Here is a 19,421-nt window from a genome sequence, read left to right on the forward strand (position 1 = left end):
TAAGAGTAAAGGAAATGGCTTAAGCATTCTAGGGAGAGAGGCCAAAACCATCACAAAAGCAAGAAGCATAGACATAGGTGTCGTCTATTCAAGGATCCACAGATTATTTGATCTATCTATCCTCCAGGGCTGGATCTGAATACATGCATGGAAAGAACAAGTAAATAAGAAAATAAATATGAGGTATATAATAGAGGAGGAGGAGGAACCTAAGCTAACACCAGAGTCAGGGTCCCTCCTTGTATGCGGGATTGGTCTGCTTTCACTAGGATAAAGGCAGCACGAGCAACTTCTCTAGGCAGCAAGAAGTTAGTGCTCAAAGTATTGCCATACGTACCTTTCCATCATCCGTCATTCCATCACGAGCCACTCATCTCCTGATCCACCCAGTATTTATGGTGCAGGTCCTGGGACAAGAGCTAAAGGCACAGAGCTGGGCTAGCTCCCACTCCCGAGGGCTCTCAAAGCAGGGAGGCAAGATAAATGGAAGACATTAAAACCCAGCGGCTCCAAAGCGTGGTGACACTCGAAGAAGTGGAACTAAAGTTTGATCAACAGCTACATTCTTTGCTCCTCTCACACCACCCTGTCAGTGCTCAGCAACAGGGAAGATTGAGCACGCCATACACATTCCTAACTGGCAGAAACGATTTCATGTGGCTTGCGCACAGCTGGAACCAAAGAACCCACATTACTCTTCGGCTGGCAGGCTGCAAAGCCCAATGATAAGCACAAGGGTGCTCTGTCATTATTATTCGAGTACCTGGCATGTCCCAAATCCTAACAATGTGTTAGGCTCCAAAGCGAAGGGGGGGTGGGAGTGGGGCTGGGTTCTGGCCTCAAACGCTCACAGCTGTTTTGTAATCTGATAATTGCGCATGACAAACCTCAGACCATAACTCTGAAAATAGCATGACTGCAATCATAACAAAATGGAACAGCCATTGGCAAAATTTGTTTTCTAGTTATCACTTCCAGAAGGAATTCCGTAACACTATTAGGGGAAGAGAAGAGAAAACCCTCTCAACTTCCTGCCACGAAACCTCAAAATTACCATCGTCAGCACCCTCCTTTCCTCTCCCCTGTTTCAAAGCAGGCCCCTCCCGTCTGTGCAGATCCCTTCCCACCTTCTCAGAAACTTGGGTCGCCATAATTCAATTTTTCTCTCCTTTATCTTTAGCTTCTCTCCATCCGGATCTTTTGCCACAGGGCTTAATATATTCAAGTTTTACTTTCATCTTAAAAAGAAATATCCCTGCCCATATGGTCTTCACTGCCTTCTAGTTCACAGTCCCGCTTTTACCTCTGAAGTTGTTCTCTGCAAAGTCCTTAATGAAATCCTAATCCTTGCATCTGAAGGCCACGTCTTTGTGGTTACTCTGCTGACACTTGAGTAGCGGGCCACATGGCTGGCAGCTCACTCTTTCCCTCAGTCGCTGAAGAACTACCCACCACCCCACTGTCTTGCTTCTTTGGTTATTTCTTAGTCTTCATTTTGGATGCATGTGTGTCTGTTCATACCTTAGATGTTGGCATTCCTCTCACACGTCTTCCCTGTTTCTCCCAGGGTCAATGTGAGAGACACAGTATGGAACACCCACTACTGTATTCCCTCATTCACTTAACGCTCAGCCATTCTCTGAGAGTTTCTGATATGAGAGCCACTGTTAGCCTGAGAATACAGCTGTAAACACAGGCATCCACAAGCTCTGCTCCAAGGGGCATACAATCTCACAAGAGACACACAACGACCAAACAATTACATAACCAAATGAATGAATAATCACAAACCTTGATTCACGCTATGGGAGAAAGGAACATACAGCATAATAATGCAGACGTAAATATGAACAACTATGAACTTTAGCCCCATCTTCAGTAACAGGGCAAGAGACATCAGAACGGGTTGTGGGGATTGACATCTGACTTAAAAATCTTGGGATTACATGTATGAGTGAGGATATGAAGACTGTTTGGAACAGAGGGAAAGGCAGGCATGCCTGTAGTCACAGCATTTGGGAGGCAAAAACAGGAGGTTCAGGAGCTCAAGGCCTGCTTCATCTGGGCCCCATGACAAACAAAACAAAATATCATAAATAGGGGATAGCACACACAAGTGAGGTACAGTATTGGTGAGGGAAGAACAGTACACATTAAGTTTTAACGCATGAGCAAGCCTCAGTCCATTCAGGCCCCAAGGGATTATCTAAAAATCGGGACTCTATCCGGAAAACAATGGGAGTCATTAAAAAGTTCTGAACGGGGAATAGCCTAATCGTGTTGGCAGTTTGGAAAGATTTGGGGTTTGGTTTGTTTTGAATTACATTTATGTGTTTATTTATCTATGTGTGTGTGTGTGTGAGCTCTTGCGGGCACTCATGTACCATATCATGCATGAGGAGGCCAGAGGACCATCTCTGGCAATTGGTTTTCTCCTTCTACCATATGGGTTCTCAGGATAGAATTCGAGTCTTCAGGCTTGATGCCAAGCTCCTCTTTTCCCACTGAGACATCTCATCGGCGCAAATTTTTGTTTTTTGAAGCAAGGCCTTGCTGTGTGCTACCATGCTTAGTGAAAAAAAAAATATTTTTGATGCAGTGTAGAGAATGGATTTGAAGGGGCATGAGCATGTGCGAGCCTTCTGTAGCATTCTAGGTGGGAGAGGTTTATAGATTGGGTTTGAGAATGGGAGTGATTTAGACTGAGAGGTATTTAGAAGGAAGTGAGGTGGAAAAGTCTGGGAAGAAATTACTTATCTAATGCTCTCTTCCAATCTCTCGCCAATCCTGCCCCTTACTCCCTAGTAAGTTTTCATCCAGATCACTATTTCTGAAAGTGTTGCCCCAGGGGGGTTTCTTGAAAGACCACAAAGTTGACTAAATGTAAGTCCTTTTGGGGGGGGGGGACTTTTATAAGCAAACAATGCAAAATTCCAGGTCTTTTTTTTTAATGATAACCAACTGAGTTATAAAGGGGTACTAAAATTTGTTAGTCATAAACTAAAATTAGCTCTTAACTGGAGTTCACAGAAGACTCTAATTTGGTTTTCTACTAAGAAGTCTGGCTGCCAGGCAATGTTTGGCAACGCTGCAAAGCTCCTGCGCATAACACACACAGCTAGCTGGCATGCTCACCACTTTTAGGAAGGGCAGTTTGTCATGGGGCATTACCAGGGATGTTTGGAGCTGGGGTTTACGGTGCCTGGCATTCATGCATTTTAATTACAAATTATGATTCATGGAGTGCCATCGTGACCGCTTTAATATGGTGTGAGTTATTTGATTAACTCTTGGGGGTAAAAGCATGAGAGGCAAGAGACACCTCTCTGACCTTGTCCCCACTACCTGCCTCTCTGCCTTGCTGAGCCAGAACATGAATAGCAGGGCCCAGCCACAGGAGCCTTACACTTGCTGTGCCAACCGTCTGGAAGGCTCCCCACTCCCCCGCCCCCAGTGATACCACACCTCCTGCCTTTCTTGAAGGTTTTTGCTCTGTTGTTGCCTCTGAAGACTTTATTTAAATTACAATCATCTGAAGGCAAATGTCTAACTACATCACCCTGATTTGTGTTTCTTCTCGGCACCCACTACTGTCTAACATACCACGTGCTTTACTTATTTATTTGTTGACAGTCTCCCTGCACATGGCAGATAAGCTCCACAAGAGCTTATCTTTTGTGCATGTGTGTTGTCTCCTTCTGTGTCACCGATACCTACGACAGTACCTGGCACAGAGAAGACCCTCTCCATCTGCAATTACTGCATAAGACGGAGTAGTTACCTCATGAAGATTTTTAACCTCTTAGTACCTTACACCTAGCTCCTAAGCCACAGATGAGCATAGTTCAAACCCAAGTCATTCATAGCCCTGCTGCCAAGGCAGCCACACACCCAGAGCCCAGAGGAGTTCGTTCATACATGCATTTCCAGGTCTCACTAAGCTTCCTGTTATTAGTAGTCTCATCCAGGCTTCCTCCTTCCCATCCATCAAACACACTCAGATGAAAACTTCCAAAGACAAGCTTGTGCATCCAGACTGATATTCGACCAGTTTCTTTCAGAATTAAATATATGCAAGGTTTTATCCAAGAAACGGAGAGGAACAATGAATGAGAATACGTATTTGAGCTTTGCCACAATAGAGTTTATACAGGGGTAGCCATGTCACCCTGCTCTGTTTCCAGAAAGTGGACTTAGTCCTTTGTAGGAAAATAGGAATACTGCGTTGAAACTTGACATACAAGAAAGAAAAAGGAAATTTAGGGCAGGGCAAGGTGAAGCAGATGGCAGCAGGCGGAAAAGACTGCACCAGCCACAGGGCAAGAGCAGTTTCAAAGGCCTGAAGGAGAAAGTGTGGATATCGGTCTGCAGGGAGAGGGCAGGTCAGGGTACTCATGGGAGAATTCTCATGTAGGTAATGTTAAGTCTGAAGTAGACTGGGTAGCAGTCCATTTGGGGTCGTCCTTCCCTTTGAAACAACCTAGTTAGACTTTTGAGACTCTTTAAGAGCAATCGAAAATACTAAAAAGCAGGACGGGAGAGATGGTTCCGCCGTCAGGAGCATGAACTGCTCCTGCAGACAACCTGAGTCTGATTCCCAGAGTCCACTTCTGCTGGCTGGCAACCATCTGAAATTCTAACTCCAGGGGTATCTGATGCCTCTCGTCTCAACAGCCACCTACACACACACACACACACACACACACACACACACACACACACCTTTAAAAGACCTGATCAGTGGCATGTCATGAACCGACAGTAAGCTTCTCTCTGTCCTCTAACTATCCCGATCCTGACCTTTCCTCACCACTGTGGGCTTCCAAGGCCTACTGTCCTCCTCCCTGAAGCCTGTCTACTGCTTCAACCTACATGCCTTCCTCTCCTTCAGTCCCAGGAACTCTTCTCTCTCTGCTCTCTTTACCCTAAGAGTCAGAAACAACATCCCAAGTATGTCCAGTACTAAGTATACCTTAGTATCTAGTACTGATCTAAATTGAGTTTCGCCCAGACAAGATCATGATAAACACAGCCTAACCTTTGGTTACAGCAGACTAGTGCTCATAGTGTACTGAAATACCCTTCCCTCCAGCTGACAGGGCTGAGGTGTGCGGCCGTAACTGAAATACCCTTCCCTCCAGCCGACAGGGCTGAGGTGTGCGGGCCCGTTCACCTAGGTTGCTGTCCTCACTATCTGTTGCCACCTCTTTCTGCTCTCAATGTAACTAGTCATCGATGCTTCCCCTAATGAGACTGGAGACATGCCTCCTGTTTAAAGTCCAAGATGCTAGACCAATTGTTAGAGGGAAGAGGGAGGGAGAGCTCAAGTGGACTAAGGCACAGAGACTTTCTTGTAATAGGGGACATATTCTATATTTTGATTGTATCTATAAGTGTACAACTCTGTCAAAACCCAGAACATATAAAAGGATCTTATTATATATCACTAGCTAGACCTTGGTACTTTCAAATTAAAGCAAGCTGCCCATAAACTAAGGGCCAGCTGCCTTAAGCACCCTACAATAGTTTCAAAACACAGCTCGGACACAACATAAAACTAGGGCATGGCCAACACATGAACAGAATAACCTCTCAATGGCTACATAACTCTAAGAATAATAGGCTCTTCAACTTTAGATGACCAACGTAAAAGAAGTGGAGGGCACAAGGTTAGTATACAAAAATATGTACCAAAATATGCAAAGTCACAAACATCATGGATATAGATCTGCCCTCCCAATCTCAATATACCTAAGCTTAAAGTGTAGAAAACTTAAAAACAAATGAAGCCTTAAGAGAAGTTAGAAAAGCAATTTCTGAAGGACGGAGTCATTCTTTTATATCTCAGAATGTTCCTTGAGAACCCAAGACTAGCTTGTCATCCGTGGTGATCCTGGGGGTGATTTGATTGGAAACTCCCGTGGGAAGGATGACATCTTGCCAGATGACATAGATACAGCATTCACATGGCTGAGTCTCATAGGGAGGAGACAAGTTTGATGGCAGGGAAAGAGTCTTTCTCCTCCTCTTGTCTGTTTGACTTCTCTCTCAAAACTCCCACATGGCGAATGGCCCCTTGTCCCCACACTTAGCTCAGAGCACTGTACAGCAGAATGCTGGACAAAAAGTCCTTTGGGACAAGAATGAGAGGGGCAATGAAGAAGGGGCTGAAGGGAGTAGAGGTGGAAGGGCTAAGAGAGATGGACTGGAGGGGATAGGCCTGTGAAGTGAAGAGGTGGAAATAGGGAAAGGACAGATGAGGCTAAAAATAAAATGACAGTGGGTTCAGGAAAATATGGGAGCGAAGGACAGATTTGTGAGAGAGAACGGGAGAATCAGGTCAGTGGGAACACAAGCCAGGAGTCACAAGAGAGAGAGGCTGGCGATCAACAGGGAATAATTGGCGGTTAAGGTCAGAGGTCATCAGAAGACAGCAGGCCACAGTATGACATTACCTGCTTACGAGTCTGTTTCTGGGGCATTGCTGCAAAAATGGAAAGCACCTCAAACCCTGAAAAAGAAGCCTACAAAATGCTCCCTTTCCTGGGGAGAATTCTCTCCTTCTGGACCACACACAAGAAATGCAGACTCTCTTCCACTTCAATTCCCAGTTACCAGGGTTCTTCAGGGACAGCTGTCGTCGTGGGTCCCCCGCGCCCTTGTAGAACAGCATCGGCTCCTCCCTGACGCGGTTACCCAGCAACCGACAGGCAGCCAAAGCGCAGGCGCGCCTAGCGCCCCCTCCCGGCACGGGGTGGAGGCGGAGCTGGCTCCGCCAGGCTCCTCTGGCTCCGCTAAGCCCCGCCCCCGCAGCAAAAAAAAAAAAAAAAAGACGTCCGCCCGCCGCGCGCACTGGGAGCTCCCGCAAGTGGGCAGGGCTAGGGCTTCCAGACCCCGCCTTCTCATGAATAATGCAAGTCCGGGCGGTGTCCCGGACCCGGAAGTGGAGTTGCAGAGTCACCGCAGTGGCTGAGCTGCTGACAGGAGGCGGCGGCGGAGGAGGAGGCGAGGCAAGACCTGCGGCTCCGCGGGGCCAGTGCCGCGGTAGCTCTAGGCAACCCCACGGAGCTACGCCGGCCACAGTCAGCCCGCGAGCCTCTCGCCGCCTGTCCATCCTTCCATCCGCTTATCCGCCCGACTGGTCAGGGGCGGCCTAGTCTGCATCATCTGCCGGGCTTCTGGGGCCGCCGCCCCGCGCGGTCCCGTCGGCGTCCCTGGCCGCGCCCGGCCCCTGGCCCGCTCGCCCGCCGGCACCATGATGGAGGAGATCGACCGGTTCCAGGTGCCCACCGCGCACTCGGAGATGCAGCCGCTGGTGAGGGGGCGGGCGGCGGGCAGGCCAGGGCCGGGAGGGGCGCCGCCGGAGGGGAGGGAAGGAACTAGGCCGTGGGGATTGTGCGAGGGGAGCGCCATCTGATAAGGCAGGGGGAGCCCTGAAAACGCAGTGCCGGGGGAGGGAGTCTTGCAGAGCGAGAAAACCGTGGGAGACTACCTGCGGTGAGAGCGAAGGACCTGGAAGGGCGGAGGACCCGGTCAGTGGAGGCAGAACGCGGTCGGATAGGACAGAGAGAAGCCCGATAGCGCACACCGCTAGTGGGGGGGGGGGGGGTCATCTAGAGGGTGTCATAGGGCATCTTTGCTTTGGCCGCAGGCCCAGAGAATCGGGATGGGGGTGGGTAAGAAAGGCGTTTAGCCTTCGAGGCCTGTGATGCTCAGGGCGAGGGAGAAGGCCAGGAGATCAGTCAGTCTAAAGAGGACTGCAAATAGGCTTTTGCAGAGGCCTGCCCTCCAGTCCTTTATATAAATAGCAAGCTGAATGGGAACCAGGCACCGATGAGGGCAGAGGTTCGGTGCAGGCCCTGGGAATTCCCTTCTCGAGAGAGAGGAGCGCCCCCAGTTCAAGCTGGGGGCATCTGGAATCGGGGAAGAGTGTGCGGTGGCGAGATGTCATCAAGGATCAAGGGTGTCCATGCGAACACTAAGATACCTCCAGGATAGGAGGTGGCGCTGCGCTGGAGCAGCCTGTACAGACCGGTTGGGAATTCGGAAGAGCCCTTGTCATCTTAGGCCTACGTGCTTGGAGTCTTTGCAGGGCGGGGGATCCTGCCTCGGGTCCGCGGTCCTGGAGTCAGGCAGGAATGATGTCATCGATGCCGGCGCCAAGGGGATGGAAGGGGGAGGGTGATACCGGTTTGTGGAGGCATGGCCTAAAGAAGATGATGCCTGTTGGCCATTGCCCTAGGGCTACCTGGCTGTCATTGGGGCCAGCAAATGGGTAGGAAGGTCAGAGGCCTAGCCAGCTGGACTAGAGAAGGGGGAGGGGCAGAATGCTGAGGCTGTATTCGTTCACTTCACCCACCTTGGGGCCCGTGCTGTAAGAGCTAAAAGGAGGCAGGAGAGGCTGGGAACCAAAAGGTGTGGATTCCGTGCTCTCTGCTGGCACTGACTTTTGCTCTTCCACCTCTGAAGCTCCGGGGCTCCCTAGGTCTCTTCCCTCGGTGTTAGTCAGGGTGGCCCAGAATAGGTTCTTCTCTTGGGTCTGCAGCTTCACAATTGACAGTATGCTTTATGGTTTCCTAGATAAGTAACTTGCCTATTACAGTAGCTAAGATGGACCAAGGTAGAAAGGTGGGAGCTATGGCAATCCCCATGCCACATAGTTTGCTGGATAATTGGCATCTAGCTGGAGATACATGTCTTCTACATTTTGTGATATTGGAACAGACTGGGCTTTGTAGAAGTGTACAGCATTAAACTGAGAGAGGTCCTGGAGGACTTTTTCCTACATTGATTCCTCTACCATAAAATCCCCCAGGGAGCAGTCTGTGCTATGAACGTAAAGAAGGACCTTGATTGGGTTAGAACTTTGCTTTATAGGCTCCCTATTCAGCTAACCTTGTTTCCAAACTAGAATGCCCTTCCAGTTCTAAACTAATCTAAGCTAATCCTGTGTGGAAGGGTGGGTGAAGGGGGTGGAGCTTCTAGTAAGTCGAATAAAGGAGTTGGTTCTTTTTTCTCATCTGAGGTTCCTGAGATAATAGCTGTCCAAGAAAGAGAAGAAGGGGTAAGGCCATCAGGTTTGTGCAGATATCCTTGGTGACGGTTATTTCCTGGTATTATTCTTTTTTTTTGTTTGTTTGTTTTTTGTTTTGTTTTTCGAGACAGGGTTTCTCTGTGGTTTTGGAGCCTGTCCTGGAACTAGCTCTTGTAGACCAGGCTGGTCTCGAACTCACAGAGATCCGCCTGCCTCTGCCTCCCGAGTGCTGGGATTAAAGGCGTGCGCCACCACCGCCCGGCCCTGGTATTATTCTTAATCACGGGTGGAAGACTCCTGAGCTGTTTTGGTTTGTGTGGCCCTGAAGAAGGAGGAGTTTGCGGTGAGGGGGTGCTCATTAGGATAGCTGTAGCTGCTCACACCCTTTTTTGAAAGCTAGGGTAGTCTGCACGAGAAGACTGTGTTGAGGTTGAGTGAATCTTAAAGAAATAACAATATAGCCCAACACTTATGGGTCATAGACCCTGTTTCTTGACTCTGCTCCTATATTCAAATCTAGAGACACCCCAGAATCCTTAAGGGCCCTTTATTCTGTTGAGAGCAGCAGACCCTTGTGTAGCCTTTCCCCCAGGGACCTTCATTTGGGTCATAAGGAATCAAGGTACACACCACAGAAGGAGAGGGTAGAACAATTTTGTGGGGTGCTTGGGGAAAGACCATCAAAAGCAGGGTCCCAGGCTCAGATGCACTTGGGATGTCTTCCACTTTTTGCTGTTATTTATAGTGACCTCTAGGAAGTCTCTCATTCTCTTTGAACTGGTTTTCCATTTACAAAAATGAAGACAAACTATTCATTTAATGTTTAAACAATAGTTCCTTTTTGGAGCCTATCCTGGAACCAGCTCTTGTAGACCAGGCTGGCCTCTAACTCACAGAGATCCACCTGCCTCTGCCTCCCAAGTGCTGGGATAAAAGGCGTGTGCCACCACCACCTAGCAAACAATAGTTCCTCATTCTCCCTTCCAAAGAATACCACGGTGTCTGATATATTGACTCAGAAAATTGAGTTACCAATTTGACCATCTACACTGTTTCAAATACTACACAAGGTATCAGGAACACAGTGATTAGCCACATAAGTTTAGATGGGGCCATGCCCTGCTGGAACACACAGTTCGGTAAAAAGCTTATTTCTCTAGCTCATTCCATGAGTGAGCTCCCTGAGAGCAGAGTGAAGTCTGCCTCCTTAGACCCCAAGAAAAAAATGGAAGCTCCATTATTGGCTTCATTGCCCCTTTCAGGACCTGCATGTATGGACAGAGGCCTGTGTCTTGGGCCCCATCATACAATAGCCCTCCCCTAGGAGAAGCATCTTTTTCTTTATTTTTACTTGAAAGAGAAACTCATCTTGAAAAAGAGGCTTGGGGGAGTGGCAGCCCTTGAGAGAGAAGGTGCAGCCAGTAGATCTGGGTGTTTCCAAGGTGCTAATTTAAGCATTAGCTCTCAGCTAGTGGGAGGCAGAGGAAGAAATCCCTGCCTTGTTGTTGCTGCTGCTGTTACCACAGCTGCCTTGAGCCTCCTGTGTGGGGTGGGAGTTTGCCCAAAAGGAGTGGCTTCCCTTCTTTCCCTATCATGCCAATTATTTAACTGGCCTGGATGCATCTCAGCAGCTGAACCAGGTCCCAGCCTATCTCTGGGCTCCCCAGGGTCTCTTCTTGTCTCCTTAGGAAAGAGACAGGAGCTCTTCTTGATGATCTATTCCCTGGGCTCTGCTCCTGCTGTGTCTGTCTTCCAGAAACTTTGGGATGACCCATTTTGTGTGACAGCTGTGCCATACACCTCACTGATCCTGGGGAACTCCCTGCTTCCCAGGGCTCTGTTGAGCAATTGAGTAGTATTTGGGCTGTTATTGGTATGAGTGGCAGCCCTCTGGCCTGTTGTCTGTTCAACTGGTTGGTGCAGCCACACAGTCTACATCTTGGAAGAGATTTGTTGCAAGAAAAACAAATAGAGCTTTTGAGTACTTAATTTCATCAAGCAACACTCTGCCTCCTGTGCAGTTGGAGGCATAAGATACAGAGTGGCATATGGCAGCAGACGTGGTCCTTGCACGCTTGAGAGAATGCTAGTCTGGCCTCACTGAAACCAGATTACCCATTAACTCATTTGTTTAGTTCATGAGTGTTTGCTACATGTCTGCTCAGTTCCTGGTACTTTAAGGATGCAGAGACTAGTAACAGCTCCAGGAGAAGGATGGGCTCAAATGATAACAGGAAGGTTTATAGGTATATGTCAGCATGAATAGCAGTGCATAGTGATCCTGAGAGTGAGAGGATGCTGCCATTCTGACTTTTTGGCTGTTGGAGCTGAAAGAGGAGTTTGAGACTGCTGTTACCTGTTGAGTCTAAGGGATGGAGATTGCCAGGGCGTCAACTCAGTGACTGGGCCATTTCCTGAAAGTGGAAGACAGAGCATCACAAAGATAGTAGATGAGCATTTTGGAAGACTAGCCTATATGTCTGCTCTAGTCTATGTGCCTTGTAGTCAGATGGCTTTTCAGTTAAGGGTGGATTCTCCCAGTGTATCCATGTGGCTCCTGGAGAGAGGACATCCCTCTCCATCTTCCTCTATGGAAAACTGAGTTTGGGTTTGCCAGAACCTTAGTCTTTACATACACAGCTCCTTCTCAAAAAAAAAAAAAAAAATTCTAAGAAAGAACCTAGATGCTGGGCTGGGCTCAACAAGTAGATTCTCACTGTAGAAGTATGCCCAGAGCAGGGTTGTTTGAGGCACCATGAGCACCACAGGAGAACCAAGAAGCAGGGCCCAGTGCCCAAAGATGGGGCTCTTATCCAATGGTAAGGGAGGACTTCACAGAGTCAACACTGCTAACCAGCTCTTCGAAGAGAATTAGGAACACAAGTCTGATGTGGTGCAGAAAAGGCAAGAATTCCAGGCACCAGACATGGAAGAAAAAAATACAGAGTACATTTGGGATGAATTAAAGGCTGTAACTAAGGGCAACAAATCTGAGCTTAGGTTTCTCTAGTGGTGAATGAGAGGTTGGAGAAGGTGAGGCTGGAGGGTGAGATGTCAATAGGGAGGTGGGTGAAGAGGATGAGGCTGAACTAAAGCAGGGTGAGGGAGGGGACAGGTGTGAATAAAATGCCAGGGCAGAGGATGGAGCCTCTTTAGAGATGGGTGGAGAGCTAGGGAAGCAGAGGCAGCTCCACGGTTTCGGATGTGGACACTTGGATGGAGGAGGGACCACCACTAACCATCTCAGGAAATATGAAGGCCTGGCCCTCTTTAAGGACTTCTTGTAATAGAGAATGCGTCTCTTTTCCTTTGCTTGACTTCTGAGATTATGGGGAACTCAGGAGTTCTAGAAAGCCAAACATGATGACAGTGCCCCTAGCTTCATAGGGTCCCCAAGACAGCTCCTCTGAATATTTCTGACAGTGAGTCCTCCAGCCTCACAGGGCCCCCGAGTACAAGCTCCTCTGAATATTTCTCCCCTGCAGCCTACTTTGCCCAGTACAGAGTTGGTGGCAGCAAGAAACCATAATGGGATTTTTATTGTTTTCTAGACAGAATCCCATGTTACCCAGGGTGGCCTCAGACTCAGTAAGTCGCTATAGACAATCTTGAACTTCTGATATTCCTGCCTCTGCTATATACAATCTTGAACTCCTGATCTTCCAGCCTCTGCCTCTGTGTGTAGCTAAGAATATAAATCACAGTACAGCTAACAGTGACCTTGAACTTTGGATCCTCCTCCCTCCACCTTCTAGGCACTGAGATTCCAGTGTAATCTGCAATCCTCTGACCTGGTATAAATTTCTGGCCTGACTTATCATCTGTTTGGTCAGATTTATGGTTTTGTTTCACTGATTTATTCTACCATGAATGTGTGCATGCCACAGCATCATCCACAAGAGTCACAAGATAAAAGGGCATATATATGCCTCCCTTTTCTTAAAGCACTTCATACCCTGCAAGCTGGATTGATTTGAAACCCGGGTACTACTCCTTGCAGCCAAGGGGTGCCGAAGTATTCATTCACAGGCCCAAGAACCCACTGCTGCTAGCCCTGTGTGAATAGGAATGGAAGGTAGAGACTTCTTCCCTTGAACCTCATTAGCTTCTGGGCCCCACTGCCCTCGAAGAAAGGACAGATGGAGGGCTAGTTATGTACCTCAGTTGGCAGAGCACTTGAACAGAAAACCCTGGGTTCCATCCTCACCACTGCACAAACTGGGTGTGGTAATGCTCACCTGTAATTCCAGCACTTGGGAAAGGGAAGCAGGAGGATCAAAAGTTTGAGGTCATCCTTGGCTACATAATGAGTTTGAGGCCAGCCTGGGCTACATGAGACTCTATCTCAAAAAAACAAAGAAAGATAGGTTGGAGAGATGGCTTCATGGTTTGAATGTTTGGCTCTTCAGAGGACCCATAGTTAAGTTCCCAGTACCCATGTTGTGTGAGGCTCACAATGACCTGCAACTCCAGTTCTAGGGCATCCCACATCTTCTGGCTTCCACAGGCATCCACATACATTCACACAAACACATAACCACACACACACAAAGAGAGAGCAGACGGAACCTTGTCCTGTTTTTTTGTTGTTGTTGTTGTTGGTTTGTTTTGGTTTTGGTTTTGATTTTTTGTTTTGGGTTTTTTTTTTGTTTGTTTTTTATCAGCTTGACACAAGCTAGAGCTATTGGAGAGTAGGAAACCACAACTGAGAAAATGCCTCCCTGAGATTGGCGTGTAAGCAAGTCTGTGGGGCATTTTCTTAATTTGTGATCAATATGGGAGGACCAAGTCCACTGTGGGTGGTCCACCGCTGGAGAGATGGTCCTGGGTTCTATAAGAAAGTAGAGAAAGTAGGCAGAGCAAGCCATGAGGAGCAATCCAGTAAGCAGCACTCCTCCATTGCCTCTGCTTCAGTGCCTGCCTCCAGGTTCCTGCCCTGACTTTTCTTGGAGACCGAGAGTGACCTGAGAGTTACAAGCTGAAATAAACCTTTTCCTCCCAAGTTGCTCTGGTGATGGTGTTCATCACCGCAATAGAAACCTAAGACAAGCCTTGTGCACGGAAAGGGCTTAGCTGTGCTGTGCCTTTCAGCTGACTGTGGGGAAACTGGTACAAGGAGCTCCCTAGAGAGCTGGGGATGGAGAATCAGACCAAAGCAGATACCCAGAGTCTGGTTGAAGTCTGGAGCCATTGTTTCCTAAGGAGGCTGGTGGAATGGGTCTGTAGTCCCAGCGCTGGAGAGAAACAGGTGATCCCTGGAGCCCACTGACCAGCCACTCTAGGCAATCTGTGAGCTCCAGGTTCAGCAAATGAGCTTGTCTCAAAAATAAAATGGAAGTGGTAAGGGAAAAACCAACATTTATCTCTGACCTCCAGATGTGCTCACACAAATGTATATACACACTGGCATGCACATGTGAGCCACACGAACATACCCAAGGGGCTGGAGAGATGGCTCACTGGTTAAGAGCACTGGTTGCTCTTCCAGAGGACCCAAGTTCAATTCCCAGCATTTTCATCAAGTAGACTCAAAACTACTTATAACTCCTCCAAGGGTCCCAATGCCCTCTTCTGGCCACTGTGGGCAACTTCACACACATAGCAGACAGACACACACACACAAAATAAATAAATAAATAAATAAATAAATAAATAAATAAATAAAATTTAAGAAATAAATCCTCAAGCCGGGCAGTGGTGGCGCACGCCTTTAATCCCAGCACTCGGGAGGCAGAGGCAGGCGGATCTCTGGGAGTTCGAGGCCAGCCTGGTCTACAAGAGCTAGTTCCAGGACAGGAACCAAAAGCTACGGAGAAACCCTGTCTCGAAAAATCAAAAAAAAAAGAAAAAAAGAAAGAAAGAAATCCTCAAAATTCCATTAAATTTTTTACTGAATTGCTGAGCATGGGGAGTACACCTTTAATGCTAATGCTAGGGAGGCTGAGGCAGGAGGATCTTGAGTTTGAGTTCTGTTTGGAATACACAGCAAGCTCCAGGTCTGCATGGGCAATATACCAGCACTGTATGGAAAAAAAAAAAAACAAAAAACCAAATAACACACAAACTGTGAAGTGAGAATCTATATATTTCTATATATTTCAATATATAGTTACTTTTATTATAACTACAGTCAATCTGTGAGTTATTTACAGTTCCCATATTAATTATATATAAAGAAACTAGTGATAGTTAGCCATGACTTAGACTTAGAACTGCATCTCCTAAAGTATTTTGTTAATAATATTGATTCTTTGGGATACTTAAGATAAAAAAGTCTTCTTACCCAAATTCCTAGGAAATCACTACCTACTCTGTCCTGCTAGAGTATCCACTAGCATTGAAAAACTCTGCAAAGTCCTGCTGTAAGGCAGCATCGCCAACTGTGTTAAGTTCAACCTTTCCCATACTATGTAGCCTTGGCTGACCTCCCGCTCCCCCCAACACACACACACACAAAAAAACCATAGCAGTTTGCCTACCTTTGCTCTCGGGTGTTGGGACTGAAGGAGTATACCACACCCAGCCCAGAACATTATTTTTAATGTTATACTACTCACATCTTATCAAGCCAAACATGTTTTATTCAATTGTCTCTAGCCTCTGGTTTAGAAGAGTCTGTGTTCTGATCTACTTTAAATGTATATTCTTCTCTGTTCTTTAATTATTATTTTTAAAAATCTGTTTATCTTATGTTTATGAGTGTTTGGCTTGTGTACCATGTGTTTGCCTGCAGGGATCAGAAGAGGACATCAAATCCCCTGAGACTGGAGTTTCAGGTGATTGTGAGCCACTGTGTGTGCTCTGGGAGTCAAACCCAGGTCTTTCACAAGAATAGCAAGTGCTGGGCTGGAGAAATGGCTCAAGTGGTTAAGAGCATTGCTTGCTCTTCCAAAGGTCCTGAGTTCAATTCCTGGCAACCACATGGTGGCTCACAACCATCTGTAATGAGGTCTGGTGCCCTTTTCTGGCCTGCAGACATATACACAGACAGAATATTGTATACATAACGAATAAATTAATTAATTAATTAATTAAAAAAAAGAATAGCAAGTGCTTTTAACCACTGAGCCATCTCTCCGGCCTCTTTCCTGTTCTTTTGAGCCTTTCTCAGAAGCCACACCATCTTACCCAGTGTGAGGCCTAGTGGATATTACCAGCTTGACTCAGGGCCTGACTTATGGCTACCTTGTGATCTTTGGTAGAGAAGCACGTACATAGCCCTTGTTTTTCTCATGGTTTGAGGAAAAAAATGACTTTTCTTTTGTTCAGTTTTGTGAGTAGTTTGCTTTTACAAATTTATTGAGATATAATTTATATTTTGTATGCTTTAACCATTTTAAACATTACTTTTAGTTCTAGCTTGGCTACCTATGCCTTAGTTCTGTTTCTCTTTTGGCCTGTGGGCAATGATTTGTCCTTTTATGTTCAGCGAGACAGTATGGAAAATAAAGATGATAGTCCAAATGTCTTGTCAGGAAGAATGCTGTTGGGATCAAAACAAGAAATGAATCCCTGCTTTAAGAGACGTGCCGGGACCCATCTGAAGCCTTATTAAGTGCCCTGCCTCTCGTGTCAGCCCAAAGGGTGTTCCTGCACAACCACGTCACACCCTCTTGGTCTCTATGTGACACAAAGCATGGGTGATAAGTCCAATGCTGACTGAACTGTAGTGTCTGTCGGGGGCAATGTGTAGGTAGAGTGTGAGAAAGAGTCCTGGTATTATGGGAAGAGTGACATTATTGACTTTCCATGTCTGTCATGGTCTTCAGTGGGAGGAATAGCACTTTCGATGCTCTGCCCTACCATCCTGGCTTCCCTTAATCATCATCATTATCCTGGGCAGACAACACAGGAAAGGGAGACTCTGGGGGCTGGGAGCCTGCTCAGCAAGCTGTCTCACTGAGACTGCAGTCTTGTGACATAGGTACTTTCGAACTGAAAACTGACCTTTCCTAGCCCAACTCCCTAACCAGATCTGCAGCGTTAGGTATTAAAGAATATGCAAAGTTAATGGTCCTTTGGGAATTGGTGGGCTAGGTGAGAAGGTGGAACCCTCACTCTGCCAAGCAGATGAGAAGGAAAACGAAGCAGAATGAGGCAGATATCTCATTAATATGAGGGGCTGGCCTCACATAAAATGAAATAATCCCTTAACAGGAGCACAAAGAGCCCCTATTAGCCTCAGGATCTTCCTGGTTTTACTCCAGGCTAAGGAGACCCTAGTTTTCCTTCTAGGATTTTGCTGACATATCCCCTACCTCCCCCTCCCCCCACTCCACCCTACCCTGGCTGTCCTAGCCACACAAATGGATACTTGGAAGGTTTTCCACACAGTCCTGTCCGTAGGATCTGAGCAGCCCACATCACCGTGACTACCACTGTAGCTCATGATCTCTTTCCATAGTTCTGCCTTGTGTCTTGTCAAACTTGGAGCATATTGGAAATATGGTGGCCTTTTTGTTCACAGTGTAAAATCAGGAGGCAAACCTGGAACTTCATCATAAGATGGGCTGACAGGCAGTCAGGTGAGGGGCCACAGGGGCTGTGGAAGGGCAGCTTCATACTATTAAGAGCTACATCAATTGTGGGATGTAAATCTTTTCTGTTATTTTGTTTTTTTTTAAACAGGTCCTCACTCTGTAGCCCATGATGACATGGAACTCATTATGTAGCCCAGGCTGACCCCAAAGGCATATAATTCTCCTGCTTCAACTTCCTAAGTGTTAGATTACAAGCATGTGCCTACATTCCTAGTGCATGTAATAGAACCATTATTCTTGGAAAGGTAGTTATCTGAGTTCATCAAGGTAGAATCAAGGTAAGGCTGTGTGATTAGATTGGTGAGGTAGACCTTCAAAGAGAGCTGGTGCCTCAGAGGACAGGAAGTTAATACAAGTCTTCCATACGAGATGGCCACTAGGAAAGCTAACTACTCTTGGCTTACACTGATGGAAGTATGGAGTCAGATCCTAGGAGGAGATGGTTCTCTTCTATCCTGTTCTGCTCTGGTCAGCATTGTCTGAAACCATGAATTCTTTGCTCTCATCATCCAAGAGAGTGACAAAAAGAACCAAAATCATGTTATGTGAGAACAGCTGAAAGAGCTGCAGCTGTTCAGGCCGTGGGGAAACAGTCTCAGAGAGCAGAGCACATGACTAAGGCTTCGAGTCCTCACTGACCAGGACTGGGAAAGGAAGGTTGGATTTCAAGCTATCTGTGACTTCTCACAGAAGATGCAGGACCACTGGATGGGAGCATGAAGGGCTGCCTACCCCTTCCTTTCCCCATTGAATGGGAGCATAAAGGGGTGCATATCCCTCTCTTCTCTGAGGTAGTGGCTCTTAACCTGGCCAGAGGCCAAGACACCTGGAGACACACTGCTCTTTGGAAAATGCCATGCTCTTTCCAAAATAAGCAGCAGGAATTGTGCTGGAGCAGAAACCTGGCTGAGTGAGGCCGTCATGTTCCTGACACTATGAGCAGCACTTGGTTCCTGTGAGGAGCTTCTGCTAATCTCTGTATTTTGAGGTCTGTCCTCCAGGCTCCATCTTTTCCTGGCCTCCCTTTCTTTCTTTCAACAAGATGTAAGCATGCCTTCTTTCACCCTGGTGTGGGATTTTTGTATAAGGTGTTAGGCCTACCCTAAATTCCTTTTTAAGAGAGAAGAAATGGATTTCCCAAGCACTTGACCCACACTGGGAGGGTTCTTGCTGTCCATTGTGTACTCCTGTATGCAGGGTCTGAAGACAGAGAATAGGCTTGACTGTTCCCAGGGGCCAGCCTAGCATTAGCCTGGCCAGAACCTGGTCCCAGGCCCAGGGTATCCCCTTTACAACTTGAGGCCTAGTTCAGTTTTCTACATCAAGCACCACGTGAGGCCTCTAAACCAGCTTCATCCCTCAGAGCTCTTCATTTCTTCCATTCATGCCAGCCCCATGCAGGACCAGCAAGCCCCTCCACGCCCTCTCTTTATTGGTACATGGAGAATATTCTCCTCTTAAGAACTCTCTCTTATCTCTGACTACTCAATATTATTCATTCTTCAAAATCAGGACAACTCTGCTTCTCCAAGAAGCCTTCCCTGGCTATTCTTGTGTACTGTCAACTAGTCTCAAGGCCTCTAACCTCTATCTAGCCTAGCACCTAAAATGGTATATATGACATTCTGGCTCAGGATGTCCACTTCAGTGAGCTGTGCTGTCCCCAAGTCTTGTCCCCCAGCTCCTCCTCTATCTCACTGGCAGGAAGCATCTGCTCCCAGGGCTTGACAGTCCAGAAATGAAGAAACCTGTTCTTGTGAAATGGAATTACAGAAGACAGCTGGCTTGTTTCAAGGATGAGTAAGAGCAGACAGGAGTTGGGGGATTCTGAGGAATGAGTAGGTGGA

At 47.2% G+C, this 19,421-nt stretch overlaps 2 protein-coding genes across 10 annotated transcripts in view; one reads left to right on the plus strand and one right to left on the minus strand.

Annotated features, from left to right (window-relative positions):
• Nucleotides 1-6,585, minus strand: part of Dnai1 (dynein axonemal intermediate chain 1) — a 65,610-nt gene extending 59,025 nt beyond the window's left edge. The window contains exon 1 of one of the 2 annotated variants that reach the window (XM_041667738.1): nt 6,456-6,585. In XM_041667738.1, coding sequence (XP_041523672.1) covers nt 6,456-6,482 — 27 coding nt within the window. In that variant the 5' untranslated portion in view covers nt 6,483-6,585. The remainder of the gene's footprint in view (nt 1-6,455) is intronic. The other variant, XM_041667739.1, reaches the window with a different exon arrangement.
• A 359-nt stretch (nt 6,586-6,944) lies between these two features.
• The window catches only part of Fam219a (family with sequence similarity 219 member A), a 56,165-nt gene continuing 43,688 nt past the window's right edge, over nt 6,945-19,421 (plus strand). For 4 of the 8 annotated variants that reach the window (XM_041667406.1, XM_041667410.1, XM_041667407.1 and 1 more), the window contains exon 1: nt 6,945-7,315. In XM_041667406.1, coding sequence (XP_041523340.1) covers nt 7,256-7,315 — 60 coding nt within the window. In that variant the 5' untranslated portion in view covers nt 6,945-7,255. The remainder of the gene's footprint in view (nt 7,316-19,421) is intronic. The other 4 variants (XM_041667408.1, XM_041667409.1, XM_041667404.1 and 1 more) reach the window with 3 other exon arrangements.

The sequence above is a fragment of the Microtus oregoni genome, unplaced genomic scaffold, assembly GCF_018167655.1.
Source record: "Microtus oregoni isolate MIOR12 unplaced genomic scaffold, Mior012 000017F_ref0000208, whole genome shotgun sequence".
Classification (NCBI taxonomy): Eukaryota; Metazoa; Chordata; class Mammalia; order Rodentia; family Cricetidae; genus Microtus; species Microtus oregoni.